General features: G+C 32.5%; 1 protein-coding gene across 2 annotated transcripts in view; it reads right to left on the reverse strand.

Moving 5' to 3' along the window:
• The window catches only part of NUP155 (nucleoporin 155), a 54,144-nt gene extending 34,798 nt beyond the window's left edge, over positions 1-19,346 (reverse strand). For both annotated transcript variants that reach the window (XM_051990050.1, XM_051990039.1), the window contains exons 1-11: positions 19,085-19,346; positions 16,735-16,872; positions 15,069-15,165; positions 12,845-12,915; positions 11,664-11,756; positions 10,515-10,681; positions 6,081-6,186; positions 5,318-5,391; positions 4,923-5,014; positions 2,088-2,185; positions 1,083-1,235 (exon numbers count right to left, since the gene is read on the reverse strand). In XM_051990050.1, the coding sequence (XP_051846010.1) occupies positions 1,083-1,235; positions 2,088-2,185; positions 4,923-5,014; positions 5,318-5,391; positions 6,081-6,186; positions 10,515-10,681; positions 11,664-11,756; positions 12,845-12,915; positions 15,069-15,165; positions 16,735-16,872; positions 19,085-19,247 (1,252 nt within the window). In that variant the 5' untranslated portion in view covers positions 19,248-19,346. The remainder of the gene's footprint in view (positions 1-1,082; positions 1,236-2,087; positions 2,186-4,922; positions 5,015-5,317; positions 5,392-6,080; positions 6,187-10,514; positions 10,682-11,663; positions 11,757-12,844; positions 12,916-15,068; positions 15,166-16,734; positions 16,873-19,084) is intronic.
• Positions 19,347-24,126: the final 4,780 nt, after the last annotated feature.

Raw genomic sequence — 24,126 nt, forward strand, 5'->3', positions numbered from 1 at the left:
CAGATTGTCTTAAAGGAAAAAAATGTATTTAAAAGAATAGTTACTACTTTTAATTGTTCAATGTTCCATATTACATAAAATGTTAGGGTAAATCCTAAAACAGTGGAAAAACACAAACTGAAAGTACACATGAAATTCCACATTACCTGTATGTAAAAGAACAAATATTTTTAAAAATAGGTAAACAAAAAATTTAAACTTGCTATTTGGCTTTGGAAAACAGTCAAAGACACATGCTTAATCAAGTACTTCTCTGCACAACCCCCTTTCCTCCTTAGCTGACTTTACTGTTGGTGGCTTAATACTGTTGGTATTAGTGGATGATTCCACTGATATCCCTGAAAGCAAATAATTTACACATATATCATTAAGAAAGTCTATTATATATTAACAGAAAAAAATTGGAAGCTGATTGATAGTATGCAAAACAATGCAAATACAATTTATTAACAAAATATTTCATGTTTGAAAAAAGTTAATTTGGAGTATAATATATTCAAAGTGATAGATTTTGATTTTTTCATCATTTAATTTTAAAGGAAGTTACTAGAGAAATGCTAAATCTATGTAAAAATTTTAAAGAGTATAATAAACTATTGGTCTGACAACAAGCAGGCATAAGTTATTTGATCAAAATTTGTGATGTGACTTAATAAAACAAAACTTCCATTTCCAATAGTTAAAAAATTGAACTTTTAGAATGATTTAGAATAATTTACATCACCAAGTAATAAAATGTAAAATAGAAAAGTGTCGCCGCAGCCCTGAAGTCAGGAGAACCTGAGTTTATTTGAACTTAAGTTCAAATAAATCTGGCCTCAGAAACTTAACACTTCCTAGCTGTGTGACTCTAAGCAAGTCACTTAACCCCAACTGCTTCAGCAAAAAAAAAAAAGAAAAGAAAAGAAAAGAAAACTGCCACTATGAATTTTCCTCAAGAAAGTATTAAACTGACTGTGATATCAAACAATGGTATGAGTGTGCATAATGTGGAACAACTGAAATAATTCTAATTAAGATTCAATTCTGTCTTGGAATCTATATTATGAAAAGATAAAACAAAAAGATATTCTAGCACTTACCTTTGCTATAGAGGGCTCTATGAACCTTTGATGGTTTTTCCACAGTTGAAGAAGCTGAGAATCCAGGAGGTAAGCGGACATGAACTAGTATCAGTGTACTGGGCCTTGCAAATGGCTGTCTAAATGGGCATGTGCTGAAATATAATCTCACACCTATATACATGGGAAAATAAGAAAACTGGTCACTGATAATAAAGGAAATAAAATGCCTGCTAGTGATAAACATTCATGACCAAAAGTTTTACTAAGAAATGAAGAACTTTACTACACACATATAGTTTTTAAATTCACCTGAATTGTCCCACAGGAATAAAAGCGAGTTCAATAAACTGTAGCTATCACAATTAAAAAAAAAAAAAAAAAACTTTTTTGTATTTTTAATGGGTAGTGAAGCAGTTATTCAATTCAAGATTAATTGTAGAAATTCTAAAACCATGACAGGATTATATAATCCAGTTTTAACTCTGTCCTTGCTACTAATGAATTACAAAATCTTACAAAATTTACTTAACCTTTTCAAGTTCTCAGCCTCCCTAGACTCTTCTTTAGAACCTCTGGTTTCCAATACTTGACCAACACTCCCAGAATAAGGTCTTTATAGCTACCTATATCTTTATGCACTTGTAACTTGAACAAGTACTTTTTATTCTATTTATTGATTTTATATATTATTTTTAAACATAGGCAGAAGTGGCAGGAAAGCAGTTTTGTTTTTGTCTTTGTATTTCCAGTGCCTAACCCAACGCTTGGCACAAAGTAATCATGTAATAATCTGTCAATTGACTGGTTCTTCTATCTAATCAAAATGAATCTTGAAAAAGAAAGTTCTATTTGAAAGAATATATATGCTTTGTGACTTTTTTTAGCTTTGTTTATCCTTATGGAGAGTTTAGACTAAAGGTTTCTTCTAGGTCTAGAGTGAATGGTGGTTTAATGTTATACAATGATGCATGGCAGAAACAAAAAATAAAAGTCTTATTTTTTCATCTGATGACTGAAACATACCTGCATGTGTGATTGCCAGTAACTGACAGTCTATGGATTCTGAATTTTCAATCACTGCTATTTGGACAATTGGCTTAAAAACAGAACGATCTATGGTCCTAAAAACAATAGGAAAAACATCTAAATTTTAAAAAAATTTCATGGTGTCAGGAAATGTGCAGTAAGTTTTGATAGGGAAGATTATTACCATAAAAATTTTAATATAGCTGAACATATCCCAACCAAACTTCAGATTAACTTTTTAAATGCTCAAGAGCTAACAGAGTAAATAATAAGGAAATATTTGAAATATTCCCACTAGAAAGAGATATAAAAGTATGTTCACACATCATTTTTATTTAACATAGTATTAAAAATTCTAGCAATTGCAGCAAAACAGGGAAAAAGACACTAAGAATTAGCACTGGAAATGAAAAGGCGAAATTATCATTATCTATAAATGATTTCATGGTATAACCAGAAAATATATTGTCTCAACCAAAAAATAACTTCAGCCAAGATCGAAGGATATAAAACTAATTCACAAATGGCATTCGTATTGTTTTTTAAAGAGAAAGACCAAGAAAATTTCATAATAAAGAAACCCTACAGGTAGTAACAAAAATTAATGCTTACTTCAGAGTTAAACCAAAGTACACACATGATCTACATATATCTGCTTATCTTATGGATAACTGTAGTGGGATGAGAAATTAAGTGGGGGAAAAAAGTTGGATTTGATTAATAGTACATCTAACAATATCAAATGTAAACAATACTTCTCCCTCACCCACACCAAATTCTCACATATATAAAAAAATTAGTGTAATTTAGAACAGGAACTCTGACAAGACAGATTTTTTCCATCTTTTAAATTTTAACTTGCTGTGGGAATGCTAAATTTAATGATAAAATATACTAGAAGGTATAGTAAACTACAAATCTAATAATAATAATAACATATATATGGGTGTGTGTATATATATATATTAAAACTAACTAAAATTTACAAAATAATGGAAGATCTAAACAAATAAAAGAATATCTAATTCTCAGGATTTGGTCAATTAACTTAAATATTTAATGAATCCCAATCAAAACACACAAAAAGGTTTTTTCAGAGTTAAAATGAAATTTCTATTTAAAAAATGAAGTAGGATATCAAAGTGCATACTGAATTGAGGGAAAAAAAAGTTTAAAAAGGTGTTCCTGTACTTGAAGACTTTGAAACATACTAAAAAGTTATTGTCATCAAAACCATCTAGTAAAGAACAAAAAAAGCATTAAAGGAAGAGATTAATGAAATACTAGACATCCAGTCACATACAAATGATAAGCAGCTGATAAACTCATAGAATAGCTTTTTTTAAAAAATTACAAATTTATATGAGAAAACTACTTAATAATTTAGGGGGTAAATGGTTTAAGTCAACATTATACATAATATATAGTGAATTATATACTTTCATGAATCCCAGTTTGAGCATAAGTTCAAATTAAAAATTTTTTTTAAAGGATGGAAAAAACCAGATTAATGTATTTACCTCAATTAGGGAGGAGAGATGATTTTTTTTTTGATATTAAACTAACTGAATTATTAGAAATAAGATTGAGATGCTTATTATTTATTTTTTTTAAGCAGACCTATGGTTTCTTGGGTATAGGGAATTCTTGGGAAACTCCCTGTAGTAATGTTGTTCTGGGAGCATCTGTTCTGCAAAAACCTCCTCCTCTGTGTAATGAGCAACAAATGACTAGCTTAGAGTCATATAAACAATATATCAGAAGTATGAACTGAACAAAGAAAGGTCTTTTTACCTTGATTCCAAGGCTAGAGCTCTATCCACTACACCATACTGATTCTCTAGAAGTGTTCTATTGTATTAAAATAGCAAATTTCTACGTAACAATTTTTAAAAAGCAAAATAATAAGAAAAATATGTATTAGAAATGAAAAAAACCATAGGGAAAAGTACTTATGCTAATTATAGGAAAAAATATATGGGAAAAATATTTATGACAAATAAAGACAATATAGAAAGAACTTGAAATAAGAGGCAGTTGAATATGAGCAAAGTTATTCTATGTTAAAAAGTCAAATAAAATGAGAGAATTTTTGAAAAAGAACGCAATAAATTCTTAATAAAAAATTTGAAAAAAAATGTTTAATCTCACTATCACAGAGATGAAAATAAACACAACATTAAGAAAAACTCCTACATCAAACTGGCAAAAATAATTAAATATAATAAAAATGCAATGCTGGTGGGGTTGCTAAAAAAAAAAAAAAGCTATATTCATTCACTATTGGTAGAAATGCAAACAAGCAGAATCTTTTTAGGAAGCAATCTGGGAAAAGCTACAAAAGATGATAAAATCCTTTAACTTAATGATGTCATTATTAAAAATCTCTTCTGAGAGAATAAGAACAAAAGAAAAAGTATCACTATAAAGAGATTAACTTCCATAAAAACAACAAACCATACACTAACATTAGGAAAGAACAAGAAGCAAATTCATAAAATATACTTGTGTGTGCTGCCATGGTCAAGACTCATTATTTGTATTACAATCTTTATTACTGATTGAAGAGTAAATAAAAACTTGATTTTTTTCATGGGATTGCTTAAATTTCTTCTATATTAGGGGAGAGACTCCATCTTAGCAAATTCTTTTAAGAGCTGGAATATGTAGCCCTAACATTCTTTCAGAAATGGAAGAGTAATCCAATTTTAATTCATGAATTTTTTAATTAGAAAGACATTACTCAATCTCATTTATTGATCTTGATAAATTAATAGGACATGCAGATATACCTGGAACTGAAGTACTTAATATTACTTTTTTTTCAATTACCTTGCAATGTTTCCAGCAGCACAAACTATAGCATTCTGTGAAACAGAAGCAACTCTGCTTAGTCCTTTTCCATCTTGGCCCAAATCGTAAACCTGTAATTAAATAATTATGCTCAAATAATTTCCTCCTCCAAAGAAAAAGAAAAAAGGCATATAGATGCATGCGTGCGCACACACACACCTAAGCTTATTTATTTTTCATATAAGGATGGAAAAAGAAAGGACAAAGTTGGTGTCCACATTAAAGGAATTCTAAGAAATAATTTGGGAAAATTTTTTTAAAAAAAATGGCTCTAGAAATTCGCCAATATCCTATTAAGGATCCAATAATTTCTACTAAGGAGAAAGGAAAATTTTTCTTTTATTTTTTCTTAAATGTTAGATATTTTTAGTTACCTGTATCACACCTTTTTCTGAGCGAGTGTATAAGATATTCCTGGAATTGTCAATTGCAATCTGTAAAATGGGATCTAAATTTGCGGGGAAAAAACATACACCAGAGTTGAACACAAGCCATTTAAAACAAGTCCACTTTGCTGTACCAAACCTCTATACCTTGGAGCCTTCTTCCCAATACTGTGTAGTAAAGATTCCAAGCTATTTAATGGAGAGCTTTGCTTAGGTAGGTTTTTGCGAGGTATAAGCTGATGAAATAACAGATGGAAAATGTTTTGGAAAAAAATTCAAGCCCCACATAAACATAAGGTACTGTTTGTATTTTTCTTTTTTTATCCATTATCCATGAAGACAGCTGAAAATTTCCATAAATATAGTGATGTACTACACAGAAGTGAATTTCATTTACTTAACATGAAGGTATTTCATATTTCATAAAAAGCTCAGTTCTAGAACAATTTTCTCCTAAAAAAATCTTTTCAGATAATACATGATATGAATTAATTTTTTACTTGTATGCTCAAGTAATTTACTTAAATTTGTATGTAATTTATTTTTTTGGCAATTTCTTCTGGCCTGTCTATATAGCTTTTGTGTTCCTAACAATATTCACAATATCTCTGTGTAAAGAATTTCCACAATACTAGCAGCCATGTTAGCAAAAACAATGTAAATACATTTTTTCATACAAGAATGAGGATTTGCCAGTAAAACATTACTCTTCTAAGTAGAGCTATAACATCTATGTCTAATAGTTTCTTACCATCTTCTGAGAATGTAAATTGCAGCAAAGATGGAATAAGGAAAGAAAGTGAACTCTTTGAGTGGTTTATCTTTCTGCACCTCTGGCAAAACCAGCCAGCTTCTGCCTAAAAGAATAAAAAAGAATGTAATTCTTCATTAACTCTCTACAGTAATTATTCAATTTAAACTGCTTATCAGTTCCATAAAATGTCAATGATTACAGAGAACTGTTAAAAACTAAAAGCTGTAGAATGTCATTAAAACTTAGCCAAAGAACAGGTGTTTGCTCATATAATTCACCTTTATTTTTCCCCTGGAAATGTTGGTATGGAAATGCTTTGTAATGATTAATTTTTACATTTTCTTGAAAAATTTTAACCAAGCAATCAAGAAAAGGATATAGAGTTATTAAAAACCCAAAACAACTTTTAAGAGATTTATGGATTCATAACTACCTCTATTTCATATGAATTCCTTTAAAAAAGACTCAGTCACAGCAGTAGCAGCAAACCTCTCCAGAGGTCTGTGCCTTTGGAAATAGAGGTGAAGAAATTCTTTGTTATGAGAAACGAGGAACACATTCATTACTGCAAAATCTCAGGAATAAGAGCAGGGAAAGAAGAAGAGAAGAACATATAAACAGAAAAGTATAAAATCAAGATTGGTTTGATGGGGAAACACTAACAACTGAGAATGGGAATCATATTCAACCATTTTGAAAAATAATTTAGAATTATTGAAAAAAAAACCCAACTTAAATTTTTCCACAATTCTTAGTATTGTGAAAGCCTGTTAATGACTTTATACTTCAAGGAAGTTATTATTACATCTAGAAAGTAAACTAACAATAATAAAGACATACATAAGACATTTTGAGCAAAGCAGAGTTTTTGTGGGGAAAATTGCATATGTGTTCTATACTTTAAAAAATTTTCATCAACCAATATTGTTGAAGGTCAACATGCTGGGTATTGTAAAAAAGTATTACAATTCTGAACTACTTGATTATGATTATTTTCCATAACTAGTGGGTTTTCTCTGAGGAAATCATACAATGTAATATAAAAATATAAAAAGCCCTAAAAAGCATGAATGGATCTGGGTTCTACTTATCACACTAAATGTAGGATCATTCTTTCTGTCTCCAATTCTTCTGTAAAAATGAAGCATTTTCCACATATATAGTTTAGTGGGAGAATTTTTTTTTTGGCTGAGGCAATTAAAGATTAAGTGACTTGCCCAGGATCACATAGCTAGAAAATGTTAAGTGTCTGAGGCCAAATTTGAACTCAGGTCCTCCTGACTTCAGGGTTGGTACTCTATTTACTGTACTACCTAGCTGCCCAGTAGGAGAATTCTTAAGCATTAAAGAGAAAGAAGAGATGAAAGAGACAATTTTCTAATCAAAAGCTTTAGATAAGACAACATCAATTCTGCTAGTATGAGAAACTGTCAAATGAGTAGAAATATTTAGTATCAAATACTTCTCATAAAAGTTTGGCATCCAAACTATGTAGCAAGTTGATACAACTACATTAAGGCGAAAAACTATAAGTATTAAAGATAAATAGTAAAAACATGTAAACCACAAGCTTTGTTTTGTTTTTTAATGCAACAATGTTGTGGAAAGATCACTGGGACATGTGAATCAGCACAACTATTCTGGAAAGCAATTTGGAATTGTGTTAATAAAGTACAGTAACTAAAATGTTCATATACTTTGATCTTTAAATTTCATTGCCAAGCATATATACCAAAGTCACTGATATAAAAAAAAAAAAGGTTCTATATGCACCAAACTATTTATAGCAGTACTTTTTAATCATAGAAAAGAAGTGAAAACAAAGTGGATCTGCCCATTCACTGGAGTATGACTGACCTGTAGTACATGAATGTGATAGCGTTATTGTGCTGTAAGACAAACAATGAACAGAAAAAAGCACAAAAAGATCTGCATGAAATGAAACAAAGTGAAGTAAGAAGGCAAGTAAACAATGTATACAATGGCTAGAACACTTTAAGTAGACAGAACCAACCAACCCCCCCACCCCCACCCCAAATGTTGCAAATTAGAAAGATTAAATTAGGATCCAAAGAGGATATGTGTAGATACTACCACATCCCCTATATGCACATTCCTTTTAAAGGAGAGGTTGGGGGGGGAGAATGTCCACAAATGACACAATACATATATTATCAAAAAGAATTTTTCAATACACTGATCCACTTTCCTGATTTTTTTCCTTCTTTCCTTAAAGAGCAAAACTTTTTTGCTTGCTTACTTAAACTTACACTTTATACCCAATCTAGTGAAGATATGAGAAAAGGCAGAAAGTGTTAATGTTGGATGAAATTCAGGAAGCCAAGGACACTAAAAACTTATTGGTGAAGCTGAAACTAACCATGCTGGAAATAATTTGAAATTAGAAAAGTGACTAAACTGTTTATACCCTCTAATCTGATGGGCATATACTGATGCAAAGTCAAAGAAAGAAATATCTATATTTAATTGGACTTTTTACAATAACAAAAAGTTTGAAACATTGTAGGCTCCCATCAAATTGGAGAACTGAACAAATTGTAGTATTAGCAAGATAAGTGATTTTTTTATTAGAAAACAGTAAGAGGAAGGAATTCAGAAAAACATGAGAAAACATATGAACCAAGAGAGTAAAGAAAGTAGAATCAGAAGAATATTCATGACTGTAACATGTAAATAAAAAGAGTAATAGGAGAGATTGCAATTAATTGAATGGACCAAACTATTCTCAAAGCACATGTGAAACACTTTCCTCTATATGGTAGTCAACTTTTTTTTCTGGTACAAAGAAGGGCTCTATGGAGATAGAAATTACTATAATCCAAAAAAACAAGTGCCATCTATAAAATCTTTTTATAAAAAGAAGAAAAACAGATAAAATTAAGGGGGTGGGCCAGATAAACTTTTAAGTCCCTCATGTGGCATCTTTAATGCTTAGCACAGTGCCTGATTACATAGTAGAAGCTTAATGCAATGGATTCATTGAAAGAATGATTCCCATATCTGCTCCCAAATCTCATTTTGATTTCTCAAATACATTTCCCCTAATTGAGAAAATAACCTAAAAGTCTAGAAAGCCAGGTCAATAGAATCTGAAAAAACTAGAGGAAAGTTGTGATGGAGCAGAATTCCCTTTTACTAAAAATAATTTTTTTGCACCTTTATTTCTAAGTTTTCAAGATTTACTTTTATAAGATTTTGAGTTCTAAAATTTTTCTACCTCCCTTCCTTCATTGCTCCCGCAATGCATGCAAACAATGATATAGGTTATAAAAATTGAAGCATATTAAACATATTTCCACATTAATCATGCTGAATCCTAGAATTTCTAAAGAGAATCTCTATATACCAATAACATCTAGAAAGAATGGTTTCCAGATATTAAGAAGTAGCACTAAACAAGAAACCTGAAAAATATTACTTGTCCTGTGGATATGTATGCCTCTAACATTATCCTGCCTCTAACATTAGCTGGGTGACCATAGAGAAGTAATTTAACCAGGGCAAGTAAATGGTGTAGTGGATAGAAGACCATCCCTGAGGACAGGAGGACCTAAGTTCAAATCTGGCCTCAGACACTTAACACTGCTTCCCTGTGTGACCCTGGGCAAGTCATTTAACCCCAATTGCCTGAGGGGGGAAAGGAAAAAAAAAAACAAAACAGAGAAGTAATAACCTCTTATTTTTAGTTTTTTCTTCATTAAAATGGAGACCATAAGTTGTAGAACCATTTGAGAGGTATAGACCATCTATCTGTATCTAATGCAATGATTAATATATAAAAAATGCTTTGTAAGCCTTAGAGCTAGAGAGGATTTTAGAAGCCATCTACTTAAAATCCCTACCCTCCAAGAAATGAGGAAACTAAAGTCTAGAAAAGTGAAATTACTTGCCCAACTTCTTTTTTTGTTTAATAATAATAGATTTTTATTTTTCAAAATACATGCAAAGATAATTTATCCTTGCAAAACTTTTGTGTTCCAAATCATTTCCTCCTCCCCCTGATAACAAATAATCCAACAAAGGTCAAATGTGTGCAATTCTTCTATGCATATTTCCACATTTATCATACCGCACAAGAAAAATCAGATCAAAAGGGGAAAAATGAAGTAAAAAACAAGCAAACAAAAAAGATGAAAATACTATGTTGTGATCCACATTCATAAGACTTAATTTAAAAAATTTTTTTTCTGTCCTCAAGATTTTTATCTTTTACCACCCAAAACAAAATGAAACTTTCCTAAGCACATCTTTCTACATTCTTTCTCGATTATAAAATATTAATTCTAGAACATTTCTCATTTTCATGATTGTTATAATTTTCAAAATAAAATGTCTCCAAAAAGAATCGTATCCTCACCTTCACCAAGAGATTGACAATATATGTCTATTTTCAATAAACTGAATACTTACTTGATATGCTACTTCATATAAGCAGCCATCCTTTCCAGCCAAGAAAATTCTACCATTATCCGTAGAAGTAATAGTCAGAAGATAAGTATTGTCAGTTGGTAGTGAATACAAAGGGTCTGGAAGTAATTGCATTCCACCAGACATACTGTCATTAAGGACTCCAACACCTAGTTTAAGTCAAGAAACAATGAAATATTACATAATTCTAAGAGAAGTATCCACTTTGCTTTTTTGATTTTAAAGCATAATCATATATTGTCATGAATAAAGGATTTAATTATAGATAGATTTAACAAATTTTGTAATTTGTACTTAAAAATATAGTAGGTAGAGCAATATTTTTATGGTTTTGAATAAAATTTTTTTATTAAACAGTATTCAATATACTGCTTGCATTTTTGTTTTTCTTCTCAGGTTATTTATACTTTCTGAATCCAATTCTCCCTGTGCAACAAGAAAACTGTTCCGTTCTGCACACATATATTGTATCTAGGATATATTGTAACCTATTCAACATGTAAAGGACTGCTTGCCATCTGGGGGAGGAGGTGGAGGGAGGGAGGGGAAAAATCAGAACAGAAGTGAGTGCAAGGGATAATGCTGTAAAAAATTACCCTGGCATGGGTTCTGTCAATAAAGTTATTAAAAAAAAAAACAAAAACAAAAAACCAGTATTCAAGTAAAACAGTATTTAAAGGCATTTGAAAAAATCTTTTAAGAACATGCCAGACAAATCTGGAAAAAATGTGAGATGGGCTAAATGGATGGAAGCACAGAATTATAACTGTTATATTGATTATCTAAAATAAACTTCTAAAATGATCCTTTCTTTCAAACAAGTGTTTATTTTAATCACAAAATCTTGCCTCTAAAACAAGTATTAGGACTTGAACCATTTGTTCAGTAAATTCTGAACAAATCAGCATATTTACATGTTAGAATTAGAATAGTATTTAATTAGAATAGAAATTATAATAGTATTAATACATACATATGAGGAAATGTTATACTTTTTCCAATTAAGTGCTAATGGACTTAATATTGTCAGGTAGATTAGGCATCTATGAATATGATGCAAATATGAAACAAATAAAATATGAAACAATTCAAAATGTTTTCATTTAAGACACAGTAAATCTATACACATACCTGTTTGCAAATTAGCATAGCTGAGTCCTAGAATAACTATATCTACAGGGGTGGCCAGAACCAGGAGATGTCTTACGTGAGGCTGAAAAATACCTTTTAAGAAATACAGATAGAGTTTTTTTTAAGGAGGAACAGCATTGGTTTAATTTTAAAAAATCATATAGGACACCTATTTGGTGTATAATAAATCTCATATTATCTGAATCGAATTAGGTTTGCCTTAAAATATGCATTACTTATAACACAATGTTTGAATATTATAATAACTTGAGATCACAAATAATCTATCTCATAAAGTTGAAAAGCAAACATTGGGAGAGAATCTTTGCCATCACTAACATTCAGAATGAGGATTGTAAATCAAAGATCACAAATATAAAAACATGCCATTTTCTGGTAATTTTAAAACAATTTGTATTTTTAAAAGTTAAATTAAATTTACTGGGCAGGTATCTGTGGGAAAAGTTATACAAAATAGTAAACATACATTATGATTGGTCTATAAAAATAGCTTCAATCCCTAAAATACTGAAGTCAAGGGTTTGTTTTTTTTTTTTTTTTGGAAGGGCTTGGGGTTTTTTCCCCCTTAAAATAAACTCTTTTCAGGTAAATTATAGTTACTTTGATGATAATTAGCACCTTGGGTAAATGAAGGATATGAGATAAAGTTCTTATGCACTTATTTTCTTATTTGTTCCCAACTATAAAGGAATTTGGAAGGAAGATAAGTTAAATGACATTAAGTAAAATGACTGAAGATTTTATGAATCTCATCTCAAGACCAGGCATCAAAATACTTCGAACAACATAGCCACTGGAAACAATGGCACATTTAATAATTTTTTTTTTTAAAACATACTGGAAGCAGAAATCCAAAATACTGCCACTTCCAATTAACTTTAAATGAAAACTTTTAGACACCATAATGAAAGAGGAACCAATTTAAAACATTTCAGATAAAAAAAAAAAAAGTTACTGGTTAAAATTTAAAAAGTTTTTTTCACTTACATTGAAGAAGTCTTATGTCTAAATTATTTTAATTTTAATCAGTGTAATCTAAGAACAAGGAGTTAAAAGAAAATCCAGCTCACTTAAAAACATCAACATATAGATTCTAACCATCTGAAGTCATAAGACACACATTTTTTTCTCTCTCTCATCATCATATTTTATTTTCTTACCAGGTTTTGGCTTGACAAGACCCACAGCAAGAATAGTTTCACTAAGTCCATCAAAGTAAGCAAGGTCCCCTCTGCCAAGAGTTGAAAGAAAAGTTATGTAAGTATGAATAACAAAACTCTTTCAATATTCAAATGATTTACCAAGTAGATCTTTAATTGCTAATTTTATTAATTACAAAAATCAGAGTAATAATAATATTTATAGCAATAGGCAGCTAGATGGTACAGTAAAGTTTTGGAGTCTACAAGATTCATCTTTCTGAGTTTCCATATGGTCTGAGCCCATACTGAATTACTTACTCCTATTTCCCTCATTTGGAAATGGCAAAGAACATTAGTATCTATGCCAAATTCTAAATGGAAATAGACAACCAAAAAATTATACTGACCAACAAAATATACAGGCATCTATGAATTTCCAATTTGCATTTAAAAGTATAAATCTTGCATTAGGCTTCTGCAAAGTACATTGTTTCAAAAAAACAATCTATAATAAAGAGTTGTATAGTTTCCTCATGATTCAGGTCAGTTCCAATAGACTTGTAATGGAGAGAGACCTGCACCGAGAGAGACCTGTGGGAGCTGAATGTGGATCACAACAGTGTTTTTATTTTTTTTTGTTGTTACTTGCTTGATTTTTGTTTTCCTTTTCTTGTGCAATATAAATGTGAAAATATGTACAAAAGAACTGCACATATTTAACATATATTGGATTACTTGCTGTATGTCTGAGAGAGATGAGGGGAAGGGAGAAAAAAAATTGGAACACAAGGTTTTGCAAAGGTGAAGGTTGAAAATTATCTATGCATGTGCTTTGAAAATAAAAAGCTTAAGAAACAGTTTCCAAAGAGATGTTTTCACATATTACATTTAAATACTCATAGGAAAACATTAGAAACACATACACTACAGAAAAATAATATTTGTGGATATATTAGTCACCAGTGTTCCAGATGTGGCTAAGTTAGAATATGAGAGTGTTGGAAATGGCAGGGTAAGAGATAGAGGGAAAGAAAGAAGAAACAGTAAATGTCTGATGACATTAAATGTCAGTAGTACACAAGGTAGGACCGTGTCCTTAGTGTTTACCCCACCAATTAGCACTACAGTGAACTTAAAAACTTCCATATTCATCCAACTCCTTAGCTAAACATGAAAGGATTAACACTGGATTGAGCTCAATTTACCAACAATAAAAGGTAAAAATCCAAGAAATAACTTATAAATTATATATTTACATTGAACATGAAATATTTCCTAGGTTCCATATCATAAAGAAATTGTCAAAAAAAAAAAAAAAAAAAAAAGAAATTATCTTTTACTTATTTCAAATGTTTTGCCTGTATGAAATCAGTCTTTTCCATTTCTTCAAGGTGGAACTATATTCAAATTCTGCTTTTTTAAGTGTCTAGTTCTAGGCAGGTTTTTGTTTCTCAATTTCCTTCATTTTTAATGAGGGAATTGATTTATAGGATTAACTAAGGTCCTTGTTAGACCTTTAAGTTCTATGATTATATCAAAATTTACTAGGTAAACTCTATTGTTTATCACAAAGTAATGTGGTAGGGGCAGCTAAGTGGTACAGTGGATAGAGCACCAGACTTAAGTCAGGAGGACCTGAGTTCAAATACTTAATGCTTTCTAGCTGTGTGCAAGTCATTTAACCCCAGTTGCCTCAGCAAAAAAAAAAAAAAAACCCAATGTGGTATTATAACTAGATAGTAAATTGAGTCAGGATTCTACTTTCTGTGCCTAGGAATGACACAAAAGTAACAACATAGTTAGCTATCTTTACAATAACTTAAAATTGTAAAGGTTTCTAACCTGTAGAGCGATTATTAAAATACTGTACAAATACTGATTAAACAAGAAATCCCAATGCATAAGAAAATTTAGATATAGCACATAAATTCTAGTTTACTACAGATTTTACATATAAATACAATCATCTTGTTTGTCTTAGAATTTAGAAGACCTATCTGGGAATGAACTGGATAGCTTGATCTGTTTAAAAAAGACAGCTGCTGGACAAAGTATGAACTGATCCTGAATGGAAAACCAAAGAGTAAGTTTTTCAAAAGGAGCTTCTTAACTTCTCTCATAGATTATTAGAAATAGTCTGGAAAACATTGCACTTAAAGAAAGAAATACATCGTAGGTATTAAATTCCTAGTTTCAAGGTCTTAGGAATATCATTTTTCTTATATATTTAAAACATACATACCCATCTTCATAGTTCCACATAAATATATCACTGTCAATAGTGAGCCATGCCCTCCCAATTTCAGGGAATACTCCCATCATACAGTTACACTGCATATCTGAAGCATTTAGATTAAGGTTTAAATGTTTTGATCTCAGCTCAGATTTGTTTTAGAAATCTTAAAAAGTTGTTTAAGTAAGTTATAACATCTCCATGTCCCATTCAGAATAACAGTATCGGTAGATTTCATCTTCAATCAAGAATCACAATTCTTAAAAAAGAAAAAAATTTTGTGATCCTGTAGAGCAAGCAACATATGATGTTATCTACTTTGTGATAATCTAATTTTGTTAACTACCTAATTAACACTATTAACTAAAAATGTACCACATAGAATTTTAACATGAAAGCTTAATATAAGAAAAACTGTTCATGAAAAAGGGAAACAAAAATTACATACAAATAGGTAGTAATTAATGCAGATAATGAATCTGCCTGTATTGTATTGTATTGTGTTATTTTAATTTGTACTGCATATTTCCTTTGGGCTGTAATTAACTACCATATTTTAAAAGAATTATGACTGAAAAATTAAAATAACTGCAACCCCTTCAAGTAGATTTGTTGTTCACACTAATCATATACAACTATGTATGGCATTTGGAAGTCAAGGTGTCGATTTCACAGAGAGGTAGAACAGATGGAGTAGAAAGAACATTCAACTTGTAATCAGAAAGAATTATCAGTCCAAACTATGTTACTAGCTGTGTAACCACAGTTTAGGGTAAATAATCTTTGAGTCTGTAGTTCCTTTTCTGTAAAATAAAGGTAATAAAGAGGCCAGAATCATTTAAGACTTTATAATTAAGAACGCCATAAACACAAGAAATTTATATATGTTTATGTGTGTGTGTGTATGTATGTATGTATATGTGTGTGTATAATATATGTCAACACACATATAATATATATACATAAATACAAATTAATAGGACTAGGAAAAGTAAAAATGAGATCCATAATATAATTCTGATAAAAAAAATTCAAGCACTTTAATTGTGTTAAATGCAAATGTAAAATTTGAGATGAGCTAAAATGTGAGAAAATAAAATAAAATAAAATGTTATTTTTAGGCACTTCAGAAGTGAGATTCGGAGACTGGATATTTTGGAAGAAATAAATCTTGCAAACTTTTCTATTTATGTTCTATTTTTAGTCCATTTGTATTTCCTTTCCATTATCTGACTGATACTGTCAATGTTTCAGAATATAAATTCCTTTTCCCTTTTAAATATCCAATTAAGTTTTAAATTATTTGTTGTTTAATTCCTTAATCTCTTTATCAAAAGCTGTAAACACACACACATACCCCTCTCATAAAAAATAAGCCAAATGATAAATCTATATAACAGAAAAATGATACAAGTGTACCCCATAATAATTTATAAAAGAACTAAATTAGGGGTAAAATGTTTATATTATAAAATGACTTACTACCAATTTCTTCAAATAGTGATCTCTCACAAATGTCAACTAATAAATTTTAGATTACACAATTTACAAAATTTTAATTCATCTAAACAAAAAAATAATGAATATAATCTAAATTAAAAAGTTCTAAATTCTCTCATACACATGTGTGTGTGCCTACATACAAACCATCACAAAATAAATACATATAGGATACGGCCAAATTGTTCAACTAGCTCAGGAGGGAGAGGAACTCTTCGAATGGAACTGATCTCTGGAAGATTGGGTACTGAGAGCAAACCAGGTCCTTGTAGAGGATAATCCATGTCTGACATGCCTGAAACTGTGGGACTACCTACAAAAAAGAAAAAAAATTGTTCAAAATAAGCAGTAAAAGATAATTTGGGGCATTATTATTTTTTTAAATTATGGTCTCTAGTGGCTCATAGGAGTAGCAAGATTAGGTTATTTTCCTGAAGTCTTGCTTATCTTATATAATAAGTCAATGGCACTAAATAAAATACCTAGGTCTAAAATCAGGAAGATAAAACTATCAGAAGCTTTCCTGACAAAACCCATTACTTGCCTATGTTTATGTTCCAAAATTATTTATGAAATACCAATGTATGGTTTTATTTTGTTTGCATTGTTCTTATTATCTCCTCAAATGTATGATAAACTCTTCAGTGGAAAGAACTATGTGGTTTTGGATGCTTTGGGATTCTCAAACAAAACATATTATAGAAATAAAACAGTATTTTTTAAAAATTAACTTCATTTTTTTCCTCACAGAACATGTCATTCTTTTGCAATAGAGATATTTCAACATATACATAAGAATAAGCAAATCGATATAGGAGAGGATTTATACCTAAAAATATTTATAATTATATAAAAATATGTGCTGTGTGAGATGAGCAGAATTAAAAGAACAATTTATACAATCACAACAAAATCATAAAGAAAACAACTCTGAAAGACTTAAGAACTCGATATAATGACAGAAAGATTCCAGAAGACAAACACAATGGACTGAGGGGCTATCTTTTGACAAAGAGGTGACAGATTGATGTATTAACTGAGACATATATTGTTTGTACATGGCCATTAATTTATTTTACTTGATTATACTTATTTGATACAAGTTTGTTTTCTGTTTTTTGTTTTTTTCCCCCTACAAGAGAGAAGAATCAGGAAAACATTGGGTAATGACAGTAATGTCAAAAAGTAAGAAGAGTGTCAATTAAATATTTTGAAAATATAAAGGACTGAAGATTGTTCACAAGGGGACAAAGCAGGGCAGTGTTGAAAATACATTTAATTTAACACATGATTTTAAAGAGGTATTATGTAATTGATTGATGGAATCACATATAATCCTTTTTTCTCTATTTTGAAATGTTCACATTTGTTCAATTCATAACAAATAATTTTAAAAATATAAAACATTAAAAATAAGATACCCCTCCATAATACTTTTGCTACTATTAGGTCAATGATAACACTCATACAAGCCACTTGGTAAATGCTGGATAATAGCTTGCAAAACTGCTTTACAGATTTGGAACCCAAAATAAAGGAAGAGAAGCATCTATAAACGAGACAATTTTTTATGGGAACACGGTATTAACTGTCAATCTTCTGTGACACCTTTAAGTCTAGAAGTTTAGACATAAAACCCCCCAAAAGAATAGGAATAAGCACACCAATACTGAGGAGTAAAGATTTCAAACTTCTTTGCCATCTAGCTTACAAATTTCCCATTACCTGACTGTCATTTGCCATTTCTTCCCTCAGTAACTCCCATCCATCAGCCATGCCAATCCCTCTGCATTTCCACCTTAGAATCATTTATCATCCTTCAATACTTGATTCCTATCAGCTCCTTGAAGTCTTCCCCAAACTGTTCAGAATGCTCTTTCCTGCCTCAGATTACCCTGCATTTTTTACTTTTCTGTGTACATCATTATAATTCCTAAATGGAATATAACTTGATCCAAAGACATTTATTTTCACCTAGCATAGTGTCCTACATTTAATAGTACTTCATAAATGTTTGCTAAATCCGACGACCGGATCTATGAATCAAAAAAATAATTCTGGCAGGAATATAAAGGCTGGAATTGAAAGTTTAAATAGAAACTATTATACAGAACATTAGAATTGAGAAGGATTTCTGAAGAGAATTAGTTTTCCCTCTAGTACAAGACCTCTAGTTCTTCTCCCAAACTCGATATACGCAATGGGCTAGCTTGTGAATTTTAAAAATCTTTCTCTCCTTTCAAGACTCACTTAAGATGCTTCCTCCCATCTTGCTTTCTTGCCTCCTTCAGCCGAAAATGTCCCTCCTAGTCCTTTCCTTACACCACTGTGTATCACACCCTACTTTGAATTTACTCATCTTTATATTCGTATACTCCAGGAGCAAGCTCCTTGAGAGTTACTTTACACAGTAAGAGCTTAATAAATGTTGAAATGGATTTACATCCCAAGGTTGAGGTATAGATGCTGGAAGAGTTAAAAGGAGAGATTGGAGAGCGGGTGAAAGGAAAGCAAATGTGTCTCACTTGGGGCCGGCACCATGAGCAGCTCCGACAGGTCGGGATAGAGGCGGTCATCCTGCACTTGGCGGTCGATGAGCCGCCCTGCGTTCTCCAGAGCCTCCTGTAGGGCCGCGACCGCCGAAGGCGTGACCGCCGCGGCCGCTGGGCCTACGAGCGAGGACGGCATCGCCAGCGACCCGTCCGGCACCAGCGTGGCCGCCGTCACAGCCCTGGCGAGAAAAATCTGCAGAAGACGTGAAAAGAAAGAAAGGAAAGCGAGAGGAAAGCCCAGAAGAGGTGTGCAGCCCAAAGGCGCTGATCAAAAGCGCGCCGCGGCGCCCGATAGTGACGCATTTCTGGTTCCTTAGTCCCGCCTCTTGCAGCTTCCGTTGCCGGAAGAAAGGGGAAAGGAGGCTAGGAAGGAGGAAGGGGCGGAGTGGAAGTGGGCGTTAATTTTGGCGGGGAATGCGGAGAAGTGAGAGAAGTAGGGCTGGAGTCTGTGTAAATTGCTAGAGAAAGAAAGAAAGTGGCAGAGGAGAGGAGGGGGGGAGGGGGAGGGGAAGAAGGAAGAAGATAGGGGAAAGGAAGGGAAAGGGAGCGGGTTAGGGGTCGGATCTCCGGAATCTGGCGTTCGGTGAGGTATGTTCCGGGGCAGGCGATGAGCGCGAGCAAAGGTTCGAACGGCGCCGAGCAAAATCCCGGCGCCTCCAAAGGCCGCTAGGGGGCACCATAGTGCCCAGAGCCTGAAATCTGGAATACCTGCATTCCGAGGTGGCTTTAGAGGCTTCTTTTTCGACATGATCCTGGGCAAGTCACTTAACCGCTGCCTACTTCAGTTTCCTCACTTGTAGAAAAAGGAGAATAATAGCACCTAATAAAATGAAAATGTTTGTAAAGCTCTTGAAAACTTTAAAACATACTTAATAAAGTTTATGTAAATATAAACTATGTGTGTAAATGGTTTGCATATATATGTAAATATAAAACACCATACATAATTTTATAAATTTCTCGCATGTAAATATATGAAATAAAATTTTATGATACTAAATTTATTGTTCCAAGTACAAGTATTATTCCAGGTTTCAGAGTACTTAATTTTATATGGGAGGCGAAGGGAACCTCGATGACAGGTGATGAGCAACAGCCTTAAAGGCTCCCTAACTATAAGCTAGGTAGATATTGTTGCTGGAAAATTACGATAACATGATACAAAGTAGAAATAGTAGCCCTTGCCCTGAAGATGTTTGTCTATGGGGAAACAATATGAATAGAGTTCCAAAACTTAATGTTATGTTCGGCCTCTGTGCTACGGCTGTGAGACAAAGAAAGAAATTGAACAATTCTTGCTTCATAGAGCTTACGATGTTGTGGGGAAATTTTATTCTTTGAATGAGAAAAAAATGAGTAAATTGAGGAGGGGGTTATTGAAGAATAAGATGGATTTTCCTATAGGAGACACTTGAACTGAGTTCCCAAGATTAACTAAGGAGTCTGTTAAGAGTCCAAAAGAATGGAGGCGGAAGATGTAATGTCATGTACAGAAAACAGCAAGTAGGCCAGTTGGACTGGTTTATATAGGGTGTCATGAAGGAAAATAATGTGAAATAAGCATAGAAAGGTAGGCTGAAAAAGTTTTCTATGTCAAATATGGTAACCAGTCCTTCTCCCTTCTCTTCCCTTCATTGTTCTTTGACCTACTTAACTTTGAGTAAGTTATGTAATTCCAATTTTTACTTTTGCTTCAAATATCCTTTATTGAATGTAATATTGTGTTATAAAAGATGCATTTACTATTTCTGTTTTTCTGCATGTTTGTGAGGTTTTTGTACTCTAAAAACGGCCATTTTTTGTCAATGTGCCATTCACAGCAGAAAATAGGTATATTGCTTTCTAGTCCCATTTAATATTCTCCAGAGTCAAGCATATCTAACTTTTCTAAAATTCAATTCTTTAATTTCTTATTTGTTGCTTCTATTTATTTAGATCTGAGAAAAGTTAATTGAGGATCCCCATTATTAATAGTTTTACTTATATTCTTATAACTTATTTACCTTTTCTTTAAGAATTTAGATGTTCTCAATATTATACAATGATTGATTCTGATGAATGTGACTCTTTCCAACAATGAGATAATTGATGCCAGTTCCAGTGATCTTGTGACAAAGAGCCATTTACACTCAGAGAGAGGACTGTGGTTACTGAATGTGGATCACAACATAACATTCTCACTCTTTGTTGTTGTTTGCTTGCATAGTTTTCCTACTCATTTACTTTCCTTTTTGATCTGATTTTTCTTGTGCAGCAAGAGAATTACATATATTTACACATATTGGTTTTAACATATATTTTACCATGTTTAATATGGTTGGATTGCTTACTATCTAGGGAGGGGGTGGAGGGAAGAGGGGAAAACCTGAAACACAAGGCAATGCAAGAGTCAATGTTGACAAATTATCTGTGCATATGTTTTGAAAATAAAAAGCTTTAAAAATTGAAAAAATAATAATTTAGATGCTATGTCATTTGGCACATACATGTTTAATATTGATATTCATTTCTCAAATATAGTTTTCTGGCCTTGAACACCCCCCAAGAGCCAAGAAAGAGACTCGGGCTTTCTTTCTACTTTTTGGCTACCAGCAGGAATATATCTTATACTTAAGGCTCATTATGAGGCTTCTCTACATTGTGATTTGCCATGCTACACAGATTAATTGGGGAATATAGGCATGTTGGAACTAATCAGGTGATCCTAAAAGTTCTTCTATTTGGACCCTTGTCATATACTGATGCCACTGAACACTAAGAATCATCTAGTCTAGAGGCAAGAGACTATAGAATGTGGCAGAAAGATTCCTTGGGTTCTGGATTTATGTGGGCAGTAATTGATTATACCTTCTTTGAGAAGCAATATTAACCTGTTTCTGTGACTTCACTGAAAAAGAGACTTGGGAGGGAACATTTCAGTTACACTGAAACTTAAGATCACCATTTTCCAATGGGTTCTTGCCCAATATCAAATTATATAAGCCTTGGAGGGCTCAAGAGGCATCAGTTGTTATATGGAAATGGTATAAGGAAAATGCAGACCTAGAAAAGTAAATAAACTGCATGAATAGTGACTGACTAACCTACTGGAAGAGATGTATCCAAAGTAATCTGTTGTCCACACCCATTGCTACATGGACCTATCATCAGTCCTAGAGTCCTACTTTATTGATAGTACCTCTTGCATCAAAAATAGTCAAGTGGTGGAGAACCATAGTATCCAGATGCCTAAAAGCTAGGTTCAAATCACTCATGCCAACGATCAGTCCAATGGGCAGAGCAATGAGTAGTACTTAGGAAGGGCAAGGCCATAAGTTCCTTAAGAAAGGAGTTTAGCAGTCTTGTCCCATTTCCTATCAGCTACACAATTTTTAGACTTATCACATCTCTATACTGGGTGTTTCCACTCTCATTTTCCCTACTCTCATTTTCCCCACCCCTTTCGCCTGAAAAAAAGAAGCTTTTGTGTTTCTCCATTATTTGTAAACTCCTTGAGGATTGGGATGCTTTTTTTTTTTTTTAATTTTTATTTGTATGCCTAGCACTTGGCACATCTTGGGGATTTAATGTTTTATTGACTGACTTAAAAAAAAAAAAGCTTTATTTTCAAAATATATGCATAGATAGTATTCAACATTCACCCTTGTAAAACCTTGTGTTCCAACTTTTTTTCTCCCTCTCTTCCCCCTACCCCTCTCCTAGACAGCAAGTAATCCAATATATGTTAAACATGTGAATTCTTCTATATATATTTCCACAATTACCATGCTGCGCGCGCACACACACACACACACACACACACACACACACACAGATCAAAAAGGAAAAAAATGAAAAAGCAAGCAGCAACAACCAAAAAAAAAGTGAAAATACTGTGTTGTGATCCATACTCAATCCCCACAGTCCTTTCTGGGTGCAGATGACTCTCCATCACAAGTCCTTTGGAACTATCCTGAATCCCATTGTTGGGAATCCAAAAATTTTATTATCTCTTTCCTGGGGCTGGGCAGATTTCTGGAAAGCCTTTCAGACTGCCTTGGTCTTTGTGGGGGAAATGCAGAAGACCAGGCTAGCCACCAGGAGCCTAACTGAAGGTGAAATGAATTTCTGTCTCCTTGGCTCTGAGAGTTTCTAGCATGCTTGTCTTCTGTGGCTCCCAGTCCCTGCTTATATGATCCACACTGAGTATAAACCAGTCACTATATCTCTAGGAAACCATTATTTGTTTTAAGATTAAATCAATCATACTTAACCATAATAAGCTAGATAACCATTGTCTCATCAATTCCACTTAGTACCTTGTAAGAATTTCAGCATTCTGGCCCATAACAGCCTTTAAAAAAGATCTTGGCTATCTTGATTATCCTTCTAATGCCAATGTAATATACTGTATTCTGGATTCAATAATGGGACCCAAATTGGAGTATTAGATGGGTCTTTCACTATGCATACCACCATCAAGCATTGGGCATTATGGAATGATGGAATGCATATCTGAAACAAGCTTTCTTTTCTAATGTTCTAGGCAACTCCTTTTTAGCTAGAGGAACTGGGTAATGTACTCTTTTGAACACTTCCATTGTCTATCAAGATTACATCTCTACTATCTTAGTTGCTGGTTGATTCTTTATCAAGAACAAAGGGAAAGGGAATAATAGATTATAATGGTGCGTAACCAGTGGTTGTATAGTGGTGTATAACCCAAGAGCTATACTCCAGATTGACTCTTTTTTTTCCCTATCCAAAACCACATCTAGGTATTTAGATCTTCTCCTTAAACCCCACTGGTCTGGGCAGAACTGATACTAGTGTATATGATTTGATCCCTGATGACCATGGACTGATAATCTAGTTAGTAGATCATTCATGACATTTGCCTTCTCCAAGGCTTCATTGATTTTTCTTAGGACAACAAATTTACATGTCATGCTTTTTTACAATCAGCAAGCAGAAATGATTGTTATTTTTATCATTTCTGTTTTTTTCCAGAAACTGTGAGGGTCTTCCCCTCCCAG

The sequence above is a fragment of the Antechinus flavipes genome, chromosome 1, assembly GCF_016432865.1.
Source record: "Antechinus flavipes isolate AdamAnt ecotype Samford, QLD, Australia chromosome 1, AdamAnt_v2, whole genome shotgun sequence".
Classification (NCBI taxonomy): domain Eukaryota; kingdom Metazoa; phylum Chordata; class Mammalia; order Dasyuromorphia; family Dasyuridae; genus Antechinus; species Antechinus flavipes.